The sequence below is a fragment of the Catharus ustulatus genome, chromosome 16 (assembly GCF_009819885.2).
Source record: "Catharus ustulatus isolate bCatUst1 chromosome 16, bCatUst1.pri.v2, whole genome shotgun sequence".
Classification (NCBI taxonomy): domain Eukaryota; kingdom Metazoa; phylum Chordata; class Aves; order Passeriformes; family Turdidae; genus Catharus; species Catharus ustulatus.
In genome coordinates, this window is record NC_046236.1 from 9,547,775 (window position 1) to 9,561,753 (window position 13,979).

Below are 13,979 nucleotides of genomic sequence, written 5' to 3' on the forward strand. Positions count from 1 at the left end.
TTCCATTTTACTGAGCTGGAAGGAAAAGTTGTTCTATAATTAAGGAGTGGTTTCCAAGGAAGTGGGTAGCATTAGAACTGTTACTATAGGATTGTTGCATGGGAGGTGAATATTTGTAGTTGGTGTCTAGTGCTGTACAAGTGAGCAAAAGTAATCTTTGTCCAAAGAAATTTCTTGCTGGGGAAGATCTGATTGTTCAAGAAAAGCAATGGTTTTATGCTAATGATTTCTGCTGTTTGCTGATTGTCAGACAGAGACACAAGGTGAGGGTAGGATGAGTGACAGACACACATTTGCATCCTCAGTAGCAGCTGATTTTTATCAGCAGGGTCATATGTTTGATTTACCATGGACAAGGAGAGACCTAAAATTGCCTTAAATACTGCAGACTCACCTAAATGATGTTGTGCAAAGCCCATGTGTTGTTAGATAACTGATTCTGCTGCTGGATTTGTGTGTCCTGCTGCTGGGAGGTATTTGGTGTTAGCGGTGTTTGGGTTGTTCCTGCCTGCATCTCTCTCTCCAAAGCAGCCAAATGAAGGGGCACTGCTGGCATTAGGGGATGTTACACATCTTGGGTAGAGCACTGGCTATTCTTTGGCTTTTTTTCCCCTGGAAGGTAGTAATATCTTCTGAGTAATAATTAATTTACATGAAGAATTTTGGTATGTTGCTGATATAATAGGATTATATCTGACTTGGATTTGGCAATTAAGCTGTAGAACCAAATCTTGCCACATCATGTGGTAACAAGATTCCTTTGATTGTCTGTTTTTCTTTTGAAGGATAGATTCTGCCCATAGTCATTCATTTAATTACCTTACTTAGGATTTTTATAAAGCAGATAACAAATATATTAGATTTAGGTTTCATTTGTGTTGTTTATATTTATTCGTTTTGGGTTTATTTCCTGGAAATTATGTAAAAGAAATGTCCTGATGTTTCATATAAGCTTATTTTTCCTAATCAGTTTATTAAGTTTTCTGTGATGATGTGGTATATCTGCAAATGCTAAAAAATTGTACATTTTGCTCCATTCCAGTGCCTGATGACCTCTCCATGGAAGAAAGAGAAGAGCTTTTAAATATTCGTCGCAGGAAAAAAGAACTGATTGATGATATTGAGGTAATTGATTTACTGTAAAGATCCTTAGAAGACTCCTTCAGTAGATTAAGTTACAGAGCTAAGCTGCAGACCTAAATATGAACTTCAGGTAATGGTTTTAAAAGCATATTAACAACTTAAGCTAAATACTCCTGATAGTGAACAGGATTTATGCATCATATGTGTGCTTTTAAAAATATTAACTTCTGAATTTATGTAATATGCAGATGTCCACATTTGATTTGTGTAGTCAAAACTCATTAAATAGCAGATTTGCATCCAGGGTAGGAGTGAGTGAGAAATTTGGGTAACGAAATCCTATTGAGTGGTAACGGCAGCTTGGTCTTGGTGCTCTGGCATGAGCACACAGAGAGTACAGGTTCATGTGTTTAACAGTCACTCAGCTGTGATCAAATCTTTAAATACCTAAGGAAACCCTAAGACTGTTTACTTTTCTTCAGGTAAATAAAAAATATTAGAAAATAAAGTCTAATTGGTCATATTATTATATGATCAATGATTTCAAAATATGTTCTAATGCAGATTAATGTATTGTCATTCTTTCTTTTGACAGAGATTAAAATTTGAAATTGCTGAGGTTATGACTGAAATTGATAATCTGACCAGTGTAGAAGAAAGGTAAGTAATGCCAACATATGGACATGATTCAGTAAGACCTTGGAACGGGTTTTCCAGGAACAGCAAGTGAAAATACCTTTCCCATGCTAAATAAATAATGCATTACCTTTATTTAGTCTGTTCTAAAGCCTGACTTTATCCCATGCAGGTGTGTCATTTGTTTGGCTAGAGAAAATGTTGGATAGAGTGTAATATTTTACTGTCCAGTTGATAAAGATATGGGTCTCTGAAGCTGCAATTGCTTAAAGGAGTTGAAAATAGCATCATAACTTTCTCCATTATAAAAAGTGAATGTCTTGATTTTGTAGTAGGAAATACAAAGTTGTAAAATAGAAATTAAAAGTTCATCTAGAAGCCTTTTTGTAAAAGAGTGACTGGTAAGTTCTTGTTTTTTCTTTGTCTCCATATATAGCAAAACTACACAAAGAAATAAGCAGATAGCCATGGGAAGGAAGAAATTCAACATGGACCCTAAAAAGGTACAGAATTTTTTTTCACTTGTGAGGAATCAAGTTTCTGCTTGTAGTACAACCTATGACAAATACTTCAGTGGTTTTTCTTAAGAAATATTTCTGATAATGTAAGTTCATAGGCCTTACTTGCATATCCTGTAACTCACTGAGCAGAGGGTTAAATTGGAAGCAACCATCAGGTCAGGTGCCAGGTGTGCTTCTTTCAGTTAAACAAACCCTTGATAATGGAAGTTACTTATCAGCAATCAAATATGCCAGGTATTGATTGACCTGGCTTGCTTTGTACCTGATAGAAGTGTTCTCTGTTGATATGTCAAATATAATTAAAATTTATTTTTGATGTGTGATTGTTAATGAGGTCATACTTCTTTTTCTTTAATGCTCTCCTATTTTTATCTTTCAAAATACCTTTGTCATATTTTTTATTTTGTTCTCATGCAGACTTTTATATTTGGATATCTAAAACCTGTTTCTGAAAAAGGCATGTGTGAATATCTATATTTATGTATATATATATATGCTTAGAGATGTGTTCCTATCTGACTTGTACAGGCTTGGTTACCAGTTTCAAGGAATTTGCTCTGCATGTAGCTAGGAAGAATTGCAGTTCTTTCTGAAGTGCCTCTCTGTTTCTTAAATAGTTGTTAATTTTCTGGAAAATTTGGGGACCTGCTCATTCTCTTACAGACCACCCCTGCAATATTTAAAAGAGCTTCTTTGACATGTTTGACCTTTAGCTTTTGCTTTTCATATTTCATCTTCCTTGCTGTGTTTTATTGTCTTCTATTGTTTGTAATTGAGATTCCATTTTGAATTTGTGAAGAGTATTCTTTAAGATCTTTTTGGAAATCATTTAGCATTTGTTTTTCTGTGTTCTTGGCATGTTTTCTTTCCAATTGTGTCGAGTTCAGTTACATTTTGGTAGCTTTTCTGAAATGTTCCAAGCACAGTGATGGCTTCTGTTCTTCAACCTGTTCCAGTTTGCCAGAATTTCTCTAGTACGAGAACCCTTTCAAAACCACTGGTCATGTCTTTTAGTTTTATTTTCTATTTTGGTGACTGCTTAACTTCTGTTCTGTTGAGGGCAGAATACCCCCAAATATCCTGGTAGTTTCCTGTGGTCCTTCAGCTCTTTTAAGTCCTGGAAGTTTGTGGCAAAGTCACAGGATGATGTCAGATGCTTTCATTCCAGCATTAACAATTTTTTGTTACGGTCCTTGCTGGATGAAATTATTTCTATAAATAGATGCTGTGGCCACATTGCTACTGTAACATAATTTAAATGTGGTGAGCAGACTTAGAGTAGTAATTTCTTAATAATGCCTGTGATCAGGGTGGCTGCAGTAGCTGTATGCTCTGAAGCTGGGTCATGGTGCTGTTTGCAGCTGCTGTGTTAAGTTACAGACAGCTGAAGTACACATCCTTCTGGTGCTGGGAAAAGCTGCCTGGGGCTCACTGGGAGAAGGATGTTTTTCATTCAGAAACAGGAGGGAAAATGGTCTCTGGATTTAGGAATGCCAGAGAACTGGGGTAATAATACTTGGGTTGAACTCACCAAGTTTCCTCATTTAAAACCAGATACCAAAGGTCTCATGTTTTCATATTAGCAGGAAGATAATGAGGTAATTTTCTTTCATCACTTCTGTTTGAATACACATTTGTGTGTGTAGAGCAATTCTTCCTTGTCCCCTCTGAAAATAGGTGTGTTTTATGTACTTCCATGGTGTTGTACCTGGGAGTTTGGATTTGGTGAACTTGTGTTGGAATGTAAAGTTTGTAAAACACTTCAAGAATCCCTGTGCAGAGACAAAGCTGTGCTGGAAATTTGCTGTGCTGAAGTTGGTACTGCCTGTGTTGGGTCCAGGAAATGAATTCACTGTGACAAAGGCAGGGTTTAAATAACTGCAAAATTTATAATTAAGTTACTGTAAAAGCAATGAAATTCAAAGCAGATTTCATTGCAGTTACATAAAAAATATAGATCTGTGCAATATTTGTAGTGAATGTGGAAAATATCTGTAGCCATGAATTTTGTGTGGGTAAGTTAAACTAGTACAGCTGTCATCTGTCTCCTGTCAGTCTACAGAAAGAAAATTTGCATCAAGACAAAAGCTAGTGTAGGAGGTGATGGGAGTTTGCTTGGCCTATTTTGCCGTTTATTCCAGACGCTGAAGTTGTTGTCCCAGACAAATTACTTTTCCTGTCTGTTTGACTTCTGGTTCTTTAACATCTTAGGAATAATTTTTTTAAAAATCCAGGAAAAGGAAAATTAAATTGATTTTTGCAGTATGGTAAAATGTCTACTTCTGTGCACAGAAATTTGTTTTCCATACTTCAAGTTATGTCCATTATCAGTAACTTGTACAACTTCAAAAAACCTATTCAGAGCAGTCTGTTTGTACTAAGCATGAATAATATGGTCCAGGTGTTGAACCAAGGGAATGTGCTATTTCTGATACCAGAGGAAAGATGCTCTTTTTGATTGTCAGAGATGAGAGCTTTGTGTATAACTTGGGATGGGAAAAAGCGCTATGTTTTGTAGTCAAATATTGTACAAATAAGCTTTGAAGGCATCAGTTTTGAGGAAAGCTCAGCAATTTCTGATTCAAGGTATAATGGATATATTCTTTGCAAAGAAATCTTGTCTGTTGTGAAATGACTTATCAAAATATTAAGTTGTCAGAGTACCAGCATGGCATTGAAAATTTTCAGATGATGATGAAATTGTTCTGAGAGAATTGTGTTCCAGACTTTCTAAAGAAAGCTTCAAACTTTATAACATCACCGTTTCCTTTCCCTGTTAAATTAGGTCAGAAAACTGACCTTTTTTGCCAAGCAGGTGACCATTTCACTATTAAAAACTAGAATTAATCAAACAGAAGGATAATAACTTTTTGAAGGTTACTAGAGGGATTTTTTCAGTTGTAATGAAATAAAAAGTACTCCACTTGCAGAAATGGAAAAACTAGTAGTCTTGAAATTCTGAAATGGAGTGAAAATCAGTAATAATTTATTAGCCTCTTTTGTACATAACTGGAATCCAAGACAGTAAGGCTACTTAAAGTTTCCATTTCTACTTTTCACCAGTGTGTTATTAGAGTTTGGAGAAATCAGCAGGGGTAGCAGCCTCTGTATTGGGGTCTGTGGGCTGTGCAGAGGATGGTTATCTCTGCATGACCTGCTCAGAGCCACAACATCCCTTCCACCCTTTCCATAACCTCTGTATAACTCTTAGTCTCCTCTCTTTGCCACTTTCCAGAGGAGTCTCTGGGCTTCCCTAGCGTGTGCCAGTTGTAGGGCAGTAATTTATGGAGGATAGGACTCGTGGGGCTTCATCAAGTTCCCTCTGAGGGACAGGGTAAGACTCCACCTGCCTTTGGTAGCTGAGCTGACTGAGCAGCCCTTTGTGAGTAGTGTAGTTTCAGTCCTTTGTGAGTAGTTTAGTTCCAGCACAACCAGAATTCACTGATAATCCCAATGTCAGCATAAACTCTTATAAACCGGTTTCAGTATCTTCAGCTGTGACTTCCCACTGCAAGTAGTGGCTTGATGTATTGGGTTGCAGTTTGTAGATTATACCAGATGCTTTATTTTGTGTTGTGGTGGTAATTAAGTTGTTTCTGTGTACCTCTTCATTATGTGATTTTGCAGATTACGGTTCTGCAGTCATTGATGCAATGTTGAGAACAGGCCAGCTCACACATTAGCTCCAAAGAGCAATATGCAATCATTATTCAATTAATATTTGATTTTTCAAATCAAATATTTAGGGTTGAGGGATTCAAACTGCCACCTAGTACTTCTAGCTTTAAAAATGTGTTCTCATTTTCATCTTAAAACCAATACTAAATACTGCTCATCTAACTGAAAAACATTTGTTTGCCATTTTATTAAAAGAAATAAAATCTGTAGGTGATGTAATTCTTAGTATGTTATGTGTATGTCTGTGTCAGTATATTAATACCAAAGGTTAGATGATATTTACTTAAATGCTTGTGGAAGAAGGCATAACATTCCTTTTCCTCTGGAATTTCTTTTCTTAGGGAATACAGTTTCTGATAGAAAATGACCTCCTGCAAAACACTGCAGAAGACATTGCACAGTTCCTTTATAAAGGAGAAGGATTAAATAAAACGGTAATTGGAGATTACCTCGGTGAAAGGTAAAGTAAGAATGTTGGAACTTTGCTCTTGAGCTTACAAAGCACTTTTACAGGTTTTGGGTAATTCCCTTCCCCTTCACAGGCTACAGGAGAAAGCTGCTTGAGTACTCTGACATCCTTAAAAGCTACAGTGGGATATAAAACTACTTCAGTATTGTGATAGGTTTTCTTCCTGTTAAGTTGTTATTTTTAAATGGGTACCTTATGGAATGATATTTAATTAACTATAGTTCAGTATTATGAGTAAACCAAAACATTTGTCCGTAGTGCAGAATTCAGCACCATGAGCTTTTGAAATGTCTGAGAGTTGTGTTGCAACACTACTGGTAACTCTTAGTGCTGTGTCCAGAGGAGGAGTGATTTACAGTCAGTAATAATGGGACAGTAAAGAAATTACTTATTAAAACAGGTACTTCCTGGGACAGTGGTTGCAGGCAGGCTTTGGTGTTGTCACTTCCCTGCATGCACACGTCCCATTGCTAGCCAGGTGTCTCCAAGGGCAGCTGCACCCTGTCCTTATCAGTCCTGGTACAATAAACATGCAGTGTGCATCTTTATGCACACTGTTGCAAAACACAGAATGTAAATTACTTCCATTGCTGTGTAACCCAAGAATTGATTTTAAAAAGGCAGCTGAGAGAGGCAGCAGTGCAGTGGGTTGGAGTGTGTGTGTGTACATGCTGGCACATGCTGCAGTGCCACTTAGGGAGCTCTCAAAGTGACTCATTTAGGATGTGCTCCTGTGGTGATGGGTTGTGGCAGGTCTCTTTTGAGACACTCTGCAGTCTGGTTCCAGCAGCAGCAACGTGGTTTTTGCTCAGCAGTTTCCTCTTGGCTTTCATAGGTTCAGTGAAAGTTTTTACTGTAATATGAGTATTTTGAGAATAGATCTCTGTTATGAAGACTCTGTGCAGAATATGTAGACATGTCTATAGTTTTTATACAACACAATTATGTCTGAGGTCATTCTCTCGTGCTTTGCCACCCCCTCCCACAGGCCCATCATAAATTACTTCTGTATTCTAGCTAAATATAGCTGAGACAAGACCAGGTTAGTCAACAGACTGAAATATTTATATAACATTCTGCCATAAAAGAGAGAGATTCTGTATTACTGATTTTTGTAGTCTTACAGCACTCAGCAATCTGAAAAAGTGAATGGTGAAATGGAATAACACTTAAAAATATAGCAAAAATTATAATAAATAAGGGATTAATTGCATTCTAAAAAAAAGTTACGATTTTTTTCTATATGGGAAAGTATTCTCTTCTTAAGTGTTTTCCTGGAGCATTTGTATTATTTGTCTTGTGTCTTTGGAGGTGTACCCAGCACAAGTACTCTATAAACAAAATAATTTGATTAAAGTAAAAACGTACCTCTCTTCTGTACTCTTTTATTACACTCTCATGCCACTTAATTGAAATGCAGTTGCCCTGTTGAATTGCCCATTGCTGAATTTGCTGAGAATTGCTTGGATTTGCTGACAGAGCTGGTGTGTTTTTCTGTAAACGATGTGCAAACGTGCTAATGAATGAACAGTTGGTTTTAGGTATTTACTCCTGAGTTTTGCAGGTTAGCCTGACTATGCAGTTAGTCAGCAAAGCAACAGATAATTCCTGGTGGGTGCACACCTTACTATTTCTGGGTGGAGGCTGATACACAACATTCTGTCTTGCTGAGGTATTTAAAGCACACCCTGAGGATTATAAACCCTGATTCTTCTGGCACAGGAACTCAGTGGTGGTGTAGGCAAAGTTCTGTCCATCCACATAGTTTTGTGCTCATTAATGTTTAAATGTTACTTTTGAGTTTAAACGCCCTTGTATCAAACAAAGCATAAATTGGCTCATGATTTGCATACCAGTATAGGAAATGGGTGAGAGGAAACCCATTCAAAACCTCTTCTCATTTTAGTTAACTTTGTTGTGCCAATTCTTGGGAATGGAGTAAGAGTACAGTACATGCTAAGTAGCTCTTTTCAAACACTGTTCTTTTTCTTGGATGAAATCAATAGAAGTGTTTTTGTTTCTTATCTCTGTACATAAATTAAGATACTGCTTTAATATTTTCTGTTCTTAGAGTGGAAAAAAGAGTTTGTTCGTTGTATGTTTTATGGCTAAGGAAATTAGTCTCCCATTAACCATTGTTTTAAGAATTCATGACAATTTCTGCAGAAGGCTTTTTACTGAATAAATTTCTCACATCCTCCTATGTCAAGGCAGGTATAGTTATAATAAATGTGAAGCAAAGAAGTCATGGCTATTTTTAGGTCATTTAAATAAGCAGTTCTAAAATAAGTTCAAATGTACTGGCTTTTACTAACCTACCAGCAAAAATTGGCAAAATGCTACTGTTTAATATGAAATAAATGTGTAGATTATTTCTGATGGCTTTATTTATCAGTATGATTGTTTATTTCCTTATTTATTTTCAGAAGCAAATTGAGATAACTAACAAGTCTTTGAAGGTCAGAATTGTGATTGTCTATTTCCATTTTTGTCTTTCACAGAGATGAATTTAATATTAAAGTTCTTCAGGCTTTTGTTGAACTCCATGAGTTCGCTGATCTCAATCTTGTACAAGCCTTAAGGTGAGTAAATTCTTTCTGTTTTTTGACCTGAGCTTCCTCTATCAAATTGCATGTTTGAGTCACTGTGTTGATTTATTTGTCAGAAGGCTGCTCTACAGCTCAGCACAACTGTACAAATTACTGTGCAAGTGAGCAGAGACAGCTCTGTTTAACTCTTCTGATGGCTTATGTGTGTGCTGCCTTTGAGGGTGAAAACTCCTGGTTATTTCAGACAAATACAAACAACTAAAACAGCTGTTACTCCTTGGTGTGCCTGCTGTATGTGGACATTTGAAGACCTGTTTTGTATCTTAGAACAGAGATAGGTTAAAAAAGAAATAAACTCTTTACTTAAATAAGTAATTTTCTTCCTTCTTTTATTCCACTTCAACTTGTCCTTCTGGGCAGGGAGGGTGAGAAATCCACTGACTGTAGTGACTGATTATGTTCAGTCACAGAGAGGTAAACTTTGAAACAAGGGATTTCCTTCTGCTTGCCTCAGTTTCCCACTTGTCATGTGAAAGAAAGTGTGATATCTTAGTTTATTTTTTCCCCTTGCTACATGAACAGTTCTCTTGATTTATCTGGGATGCTTGCATACACTGACCTTGTGAGATCCCTTCTCATCTTGATGAAAATCCATAACAGATTGATCAAATTAAGTTAGACAGTTCTGCCTGTTTTTTTGGTGCAAGTGACTCCCTCCTGACACCAGATAAATGGAAATGTCCATGTGATCTTTGTTTCTGGTGCAGTGCCTTGTGATGTGGAGTCAGAACAGCTTTGCTATGGTTGAGTGATGTGGTGATGATAACTTGAGCTGCCTGAGGCTTGGGCCAAAGAATCTTTTTCTGTGGCTGCTGAAGCTTGTCTGGGAAGCTTCATATTCCTGTCTCTTTTACCTAATTTGATGTTAGGTTTAACTTTATTCTTCCTTAGCAGCTGCTACTATTAAATGTTTGTATTTTGGTAGCTTACAAAATTGGTGATCTGGGTTGGAACCTTGCATGAGGTGAGTAAAAGATAGTACATAGAGCTGACAAACTAAAGATGGCCTGTGACACTTGAATATAATGTCCTAAAATGAAAACAGATGAAGATAGGAATAAATGGTTGTTATATTGGCATCCAATGTACAGGGAATATTGAGAACTTGTTTTGCATGGCAGAGCATGTAACTTTGCTGATCCTGGTTTAATTCAAATAATTCTTTTGTTAAGAGATAAAAGAATAAGTGATGAAATTCATTGGAACATTTTAGTGCCACAGTGTGCCAAAATAAATTTGTGAAGACTTCTGTCCTGTATGCATTCCAGTGTACTTCTATGTAGAAATAATAAGTTACCAAAAGTGAACTCTGTATTTCAGTTTATGCTGCTAAGCAGCAAGATGGGCTGCATATATTACAATTAATGAAATGATGACATGAATTGTTCTTTTTAAGGCCTAGGTCTGATTCTTGTAGAGTGAGCTTATAGCAGACAGGCAGCACCTCTCTAAGCACTGGGGTTTTCTTCTGGTTGTTACAATTTTTAAAAGGTTTTGTATGAATTTGAGTAAATATGTTAAGTCCTTCTGTATTCCTTGTTTCTCTCTTCTTACACCAGAAATGTTTTGTATATAATGTGTCTTTTTACATTGTGAATAAAGTCTAGCTGACTGTTCATTGCTTTTTGTAGCCAGGAAACCCAGGGAGGATTGAACTCATTTTTTCCCTGCATACCATTCTCATAGCAAAAATGGGATGCATACAGAAAATTGTTTACTAGTCTGGAAAAAAGAGAGAACCTTAGAATATGAACTGCCATATTATCTTGCCTGATAGCATGCAGTGTTGCTGGCTGAGTTACTGGGCTAGCCATCTGTGCATGTTGCTTTATAATAGCTCCTGACTTGTGTGTTGAGAGATTGAGAACATATTTCTAGGACATTCTACATAGACAATGCTGATTTTTTTTTTTTCTTTTTCCGTTTGTTTCAGATTATTTGTAACAAATATTTAATCTATAAATACTGGAATGAGTCTAACAACTATTCTTCCCTTCTGTAGGCAGTTTCTGTGGAGCTTCAGACTCCCAGGAGAGGCTCAAAAAATTGACCGTATGATGGAAGCTTTTGCTTCACGCTATTGCCTTTGTAACCCAGGAGTCTTCCAGTCTACAGGTCAGTCACAGGAAACTACAGGAGTTCTTAAGTACTTGTATGATCCAAATATATATTTATATTTGTGTGTATGTTTTGCTGCATCTGATGCAAGGAGATAATGACCAGGTGGAAGTTAGGGTTAAAATAATGTGTGAAAGGAGAAATACCTGAGAACTGAGAAAATGTGACTGTCTAATCCAGGAAGTGCAAGCTTACAGTCAGAACGCAATTTTATTTATAAAACATCACAGAACTGCACAGAATGCCCTGGCATTGCTGTTCTGTTTGGTTATATACAGGAATAGATTGCTCTTGATCACTTAATTTAAGGAACAGATAGGATGGGAAGAGATTGTGTAAAGCAGGTCTGTGACAGCTAGAGAGGAAAATAGCTACTGAAAACAAACTGCTGAAGATGCAGGCACATTTTTCCTCTCTGTAGCAGATTTTCATCCTGCTTTTTCTTACACAGAATTTTGTACTTGAATTCTGGGAGAATTTACTATAATCATAACCGTGTCAAGAGGCATAAAATGTTCTTTGTCATCTTGTGATATTATCCAGTAGTGCTAGCTACCTCTGCATGCCAAGGAATTGAGTCAATGTAATTTTCAGTCTTTTTAAATGTAGTCAAAATATTACTTTGAAGAGATCATTCTTTCTCTTTGGAGAGAGCTTTGAAACTCCTTTGAGTAGGAGGAGGCTGATGGACCAAGTTTATTATAGCATCCTCCACTATGATTTAGGCAAAATCTGTGCAGAGAACATTTTGCCCAACACCTCAGCATTTCAAGTGAAGTGTTAATTTAAGGTGATAGCAATGATTTCATAAGTTTAAATTTTTTTGGATTCTCATACAGTTCTTCTTATGCTTGTTTTTTATTTGATCCGTAACATGTTTTTCTTCTTGGGCTTACTTCAGCAGCTTAAGAATTTTAGACTCTTATGTACAGTGTTCATGATTTTTTGTCTGTTTATTTTTCTTTATCAGTCAGGATGAGCTCTATACTAATTTTACAGGTTTGTGCACACAACACACGGGAAGATAAACCATTTTTCAAATGTGATTTCAGATACATGTTACGTGCTTTCATTTGCCATCATTATGTTGAATACCAGCCTGCACAACCACAACGTGAGAGATAAACCCACAGTGGAGAGGTTTATCTCCATGAATCGTGGAATTAATGAAGGTGGAGACCTTCCAGAGGAATTGCTAAGGGTAAGTTGAGTAAGACAAAGCCTGGCTTTGTGTTTTTAATAGCAGGCTTGAAAGTGTGCACAACAGTTCTCAGGCAAATTTGTAAAGGGAAGGCAGAAGAACAAAGCATGTGTAACCATTTGAGTAGCTGAAAGAGGCATTTTTTTGTTATTCACAGCTACTTTGAGCTAGTTCTCCCTATATCCAACATTTTGTTGAGAACGGGCTGTTTCAGAGAAAGTGCTCTGTGTATCTCTCCATAGTTTGCTCATGGCAAAATTCTCGTAGAATTAGCTTCTTATGAAAAATGTAGTATTTCTATCAGAAAAAATAGTAAAAATTATCTTCTTTATTGCCTCTCATTTTCCTTCATGTCTTGTGGAGCTCCCTCCTTGAGAAATCACTAAAAATAATTGCTGTAAGACAATGTTACAGGCTACACCATTTTCTGAAAGCCCAGATTCATTGGCAAAACTTGTACTAAATGAAACTCATCTTGAAATCTTTGAAATACTAAATGCTGAAGTTAAAAGAAAATTGTCCTTGCTAGGAGTGCATAAGAAATTTGTACTGAAGAGAGATTTACTTATAGATGAAGCAGTTTGGTTTTTAACTTGATCAAAGTAGTAAATGAAGAGTGGCAGGGGGTGGTTCAGAATTTCATGGACAGTATTTCCTGTGCTCTTTACACTAATAGTCTGAGAAGCAGTATGATATCCTGGTTGCATTTTCTGTTAAGACATTTATTAATGAGGTCTTTTTCCTCTTTTATTTTTCTAGAATTTATATGAAAGTATTAAGAATGAGCCATTTAAAATTCCAGAGGATGATGGAAATGATCTAACGCATACATTTTTTAATCCAGATAGAGAAGGTTGGCTGCTGAAATTAGGTTAGTCACAAGGGCAGTTCTGCTGCTGTGTGTCTGTTCATTGTTAGCATGTTTGCTGCTCCGTGTCTTCCTGCTTTCTTGTCAAGGTAACAGGTTTAACTTTGTATTTTAAAATGTATGAACCAAAATAAGTAGCTCCTTTACGTCTGAAGGCTGTTGCTTCTTATTTTGCATACCCAAATTAGCAATCTCGTTTCAAACTGGAGTTTTATTTCTGAGATCTGAGAAATAAAAACTCGTCCACAAAAAGGAAACACCACATGGTATTTACCACATGCTGTGACTGATAAATAACAACTATGTCTCCATAAGGTCATTTCAGAAAACTGCGTGTGATGTTTCAACACAGTTTTCTGTGTACAAAAAAAGGATTTCTCTTCAAATAGTTATTTTTGTATGTGTTTATTTTTCCATATTATTTGTGAGTTTCTCTTGGTTTGGTTTTGGCTATGATTTTTTGATGAGTGGTTTAAATGTGCCTTCTTGTTTTCCTTATGGCCTATGACCTATCACCTTTCTGTTCTGTGACTGGCTGTCTCTGCTTATTCTGCATTAGGAGGTACGTATCTGATTGCTTTCCAGTCCCCTCCTCTTCAGTTGCTCATTCTTTTATTTTCTTCCTCCTTCCTCCTGGATTTTTCTTTTTTCTTTTTCTTTTTTTTTAAAATCAGATTCGTTGTAGCATTTTGCTTTTTCACTCAGTGTCACTAACAGTGTCATCAGTGGTGCTCTGAGGGACTGGCATGTCAGTGTCTGACTCACATGCAAGTGTGTTCTGCAAAAGAAGAAAGTG

General features: G+C 36.6%; 1 protein-coding gene across 3 annotated transcripts in view; it reads left to right on the forward strand.

Moving 5' to 3' along the window:
* CYTH3 (cytohesin 3) overlaps positions 1-13,979 on the forward strand; it is a 48,523-nt gene that overhangs the window by 23,737 nt on the left and 10,807 nt on the right. The window contains exons 2-9 of one of the 3 annotated variants that reach the window (XM_033074449.1): positions 1,043-1,125; positions 1,679-1,743; positions 2,156-2,222; positions 6,260-6,378; positions 8,889-8,969; positions 10,999-11,111; positions 12,167-12,315; positions 13,075-13,186. In XM_033074449.1, coding sequence (XP_032930340.1) covers positions 1,043-1,125; positions 1,679-1,743; positions 2,156-2,222; positions 6,260-6,378; positions 8,889-8,969; positions 10,999-11,111; positions 12,167-12,315; positions 13,075-13,186 — 789 coding nt within the window. Of the gene's footprint in view, positions 1-1,008; positions 1,126-1,678; positions 1,744-2,155; positions 2,223-6,259; positions 6,379-8,888; positions 8,970-10,998; positions 11,112-12,166; positions 12,316-13,074; positions 13,188-13,979 lie in introns of those variants that run through there. The other 2 variants (XM_033074448.2, XM_033074447.2) reach the window with 2 other exon arrangements.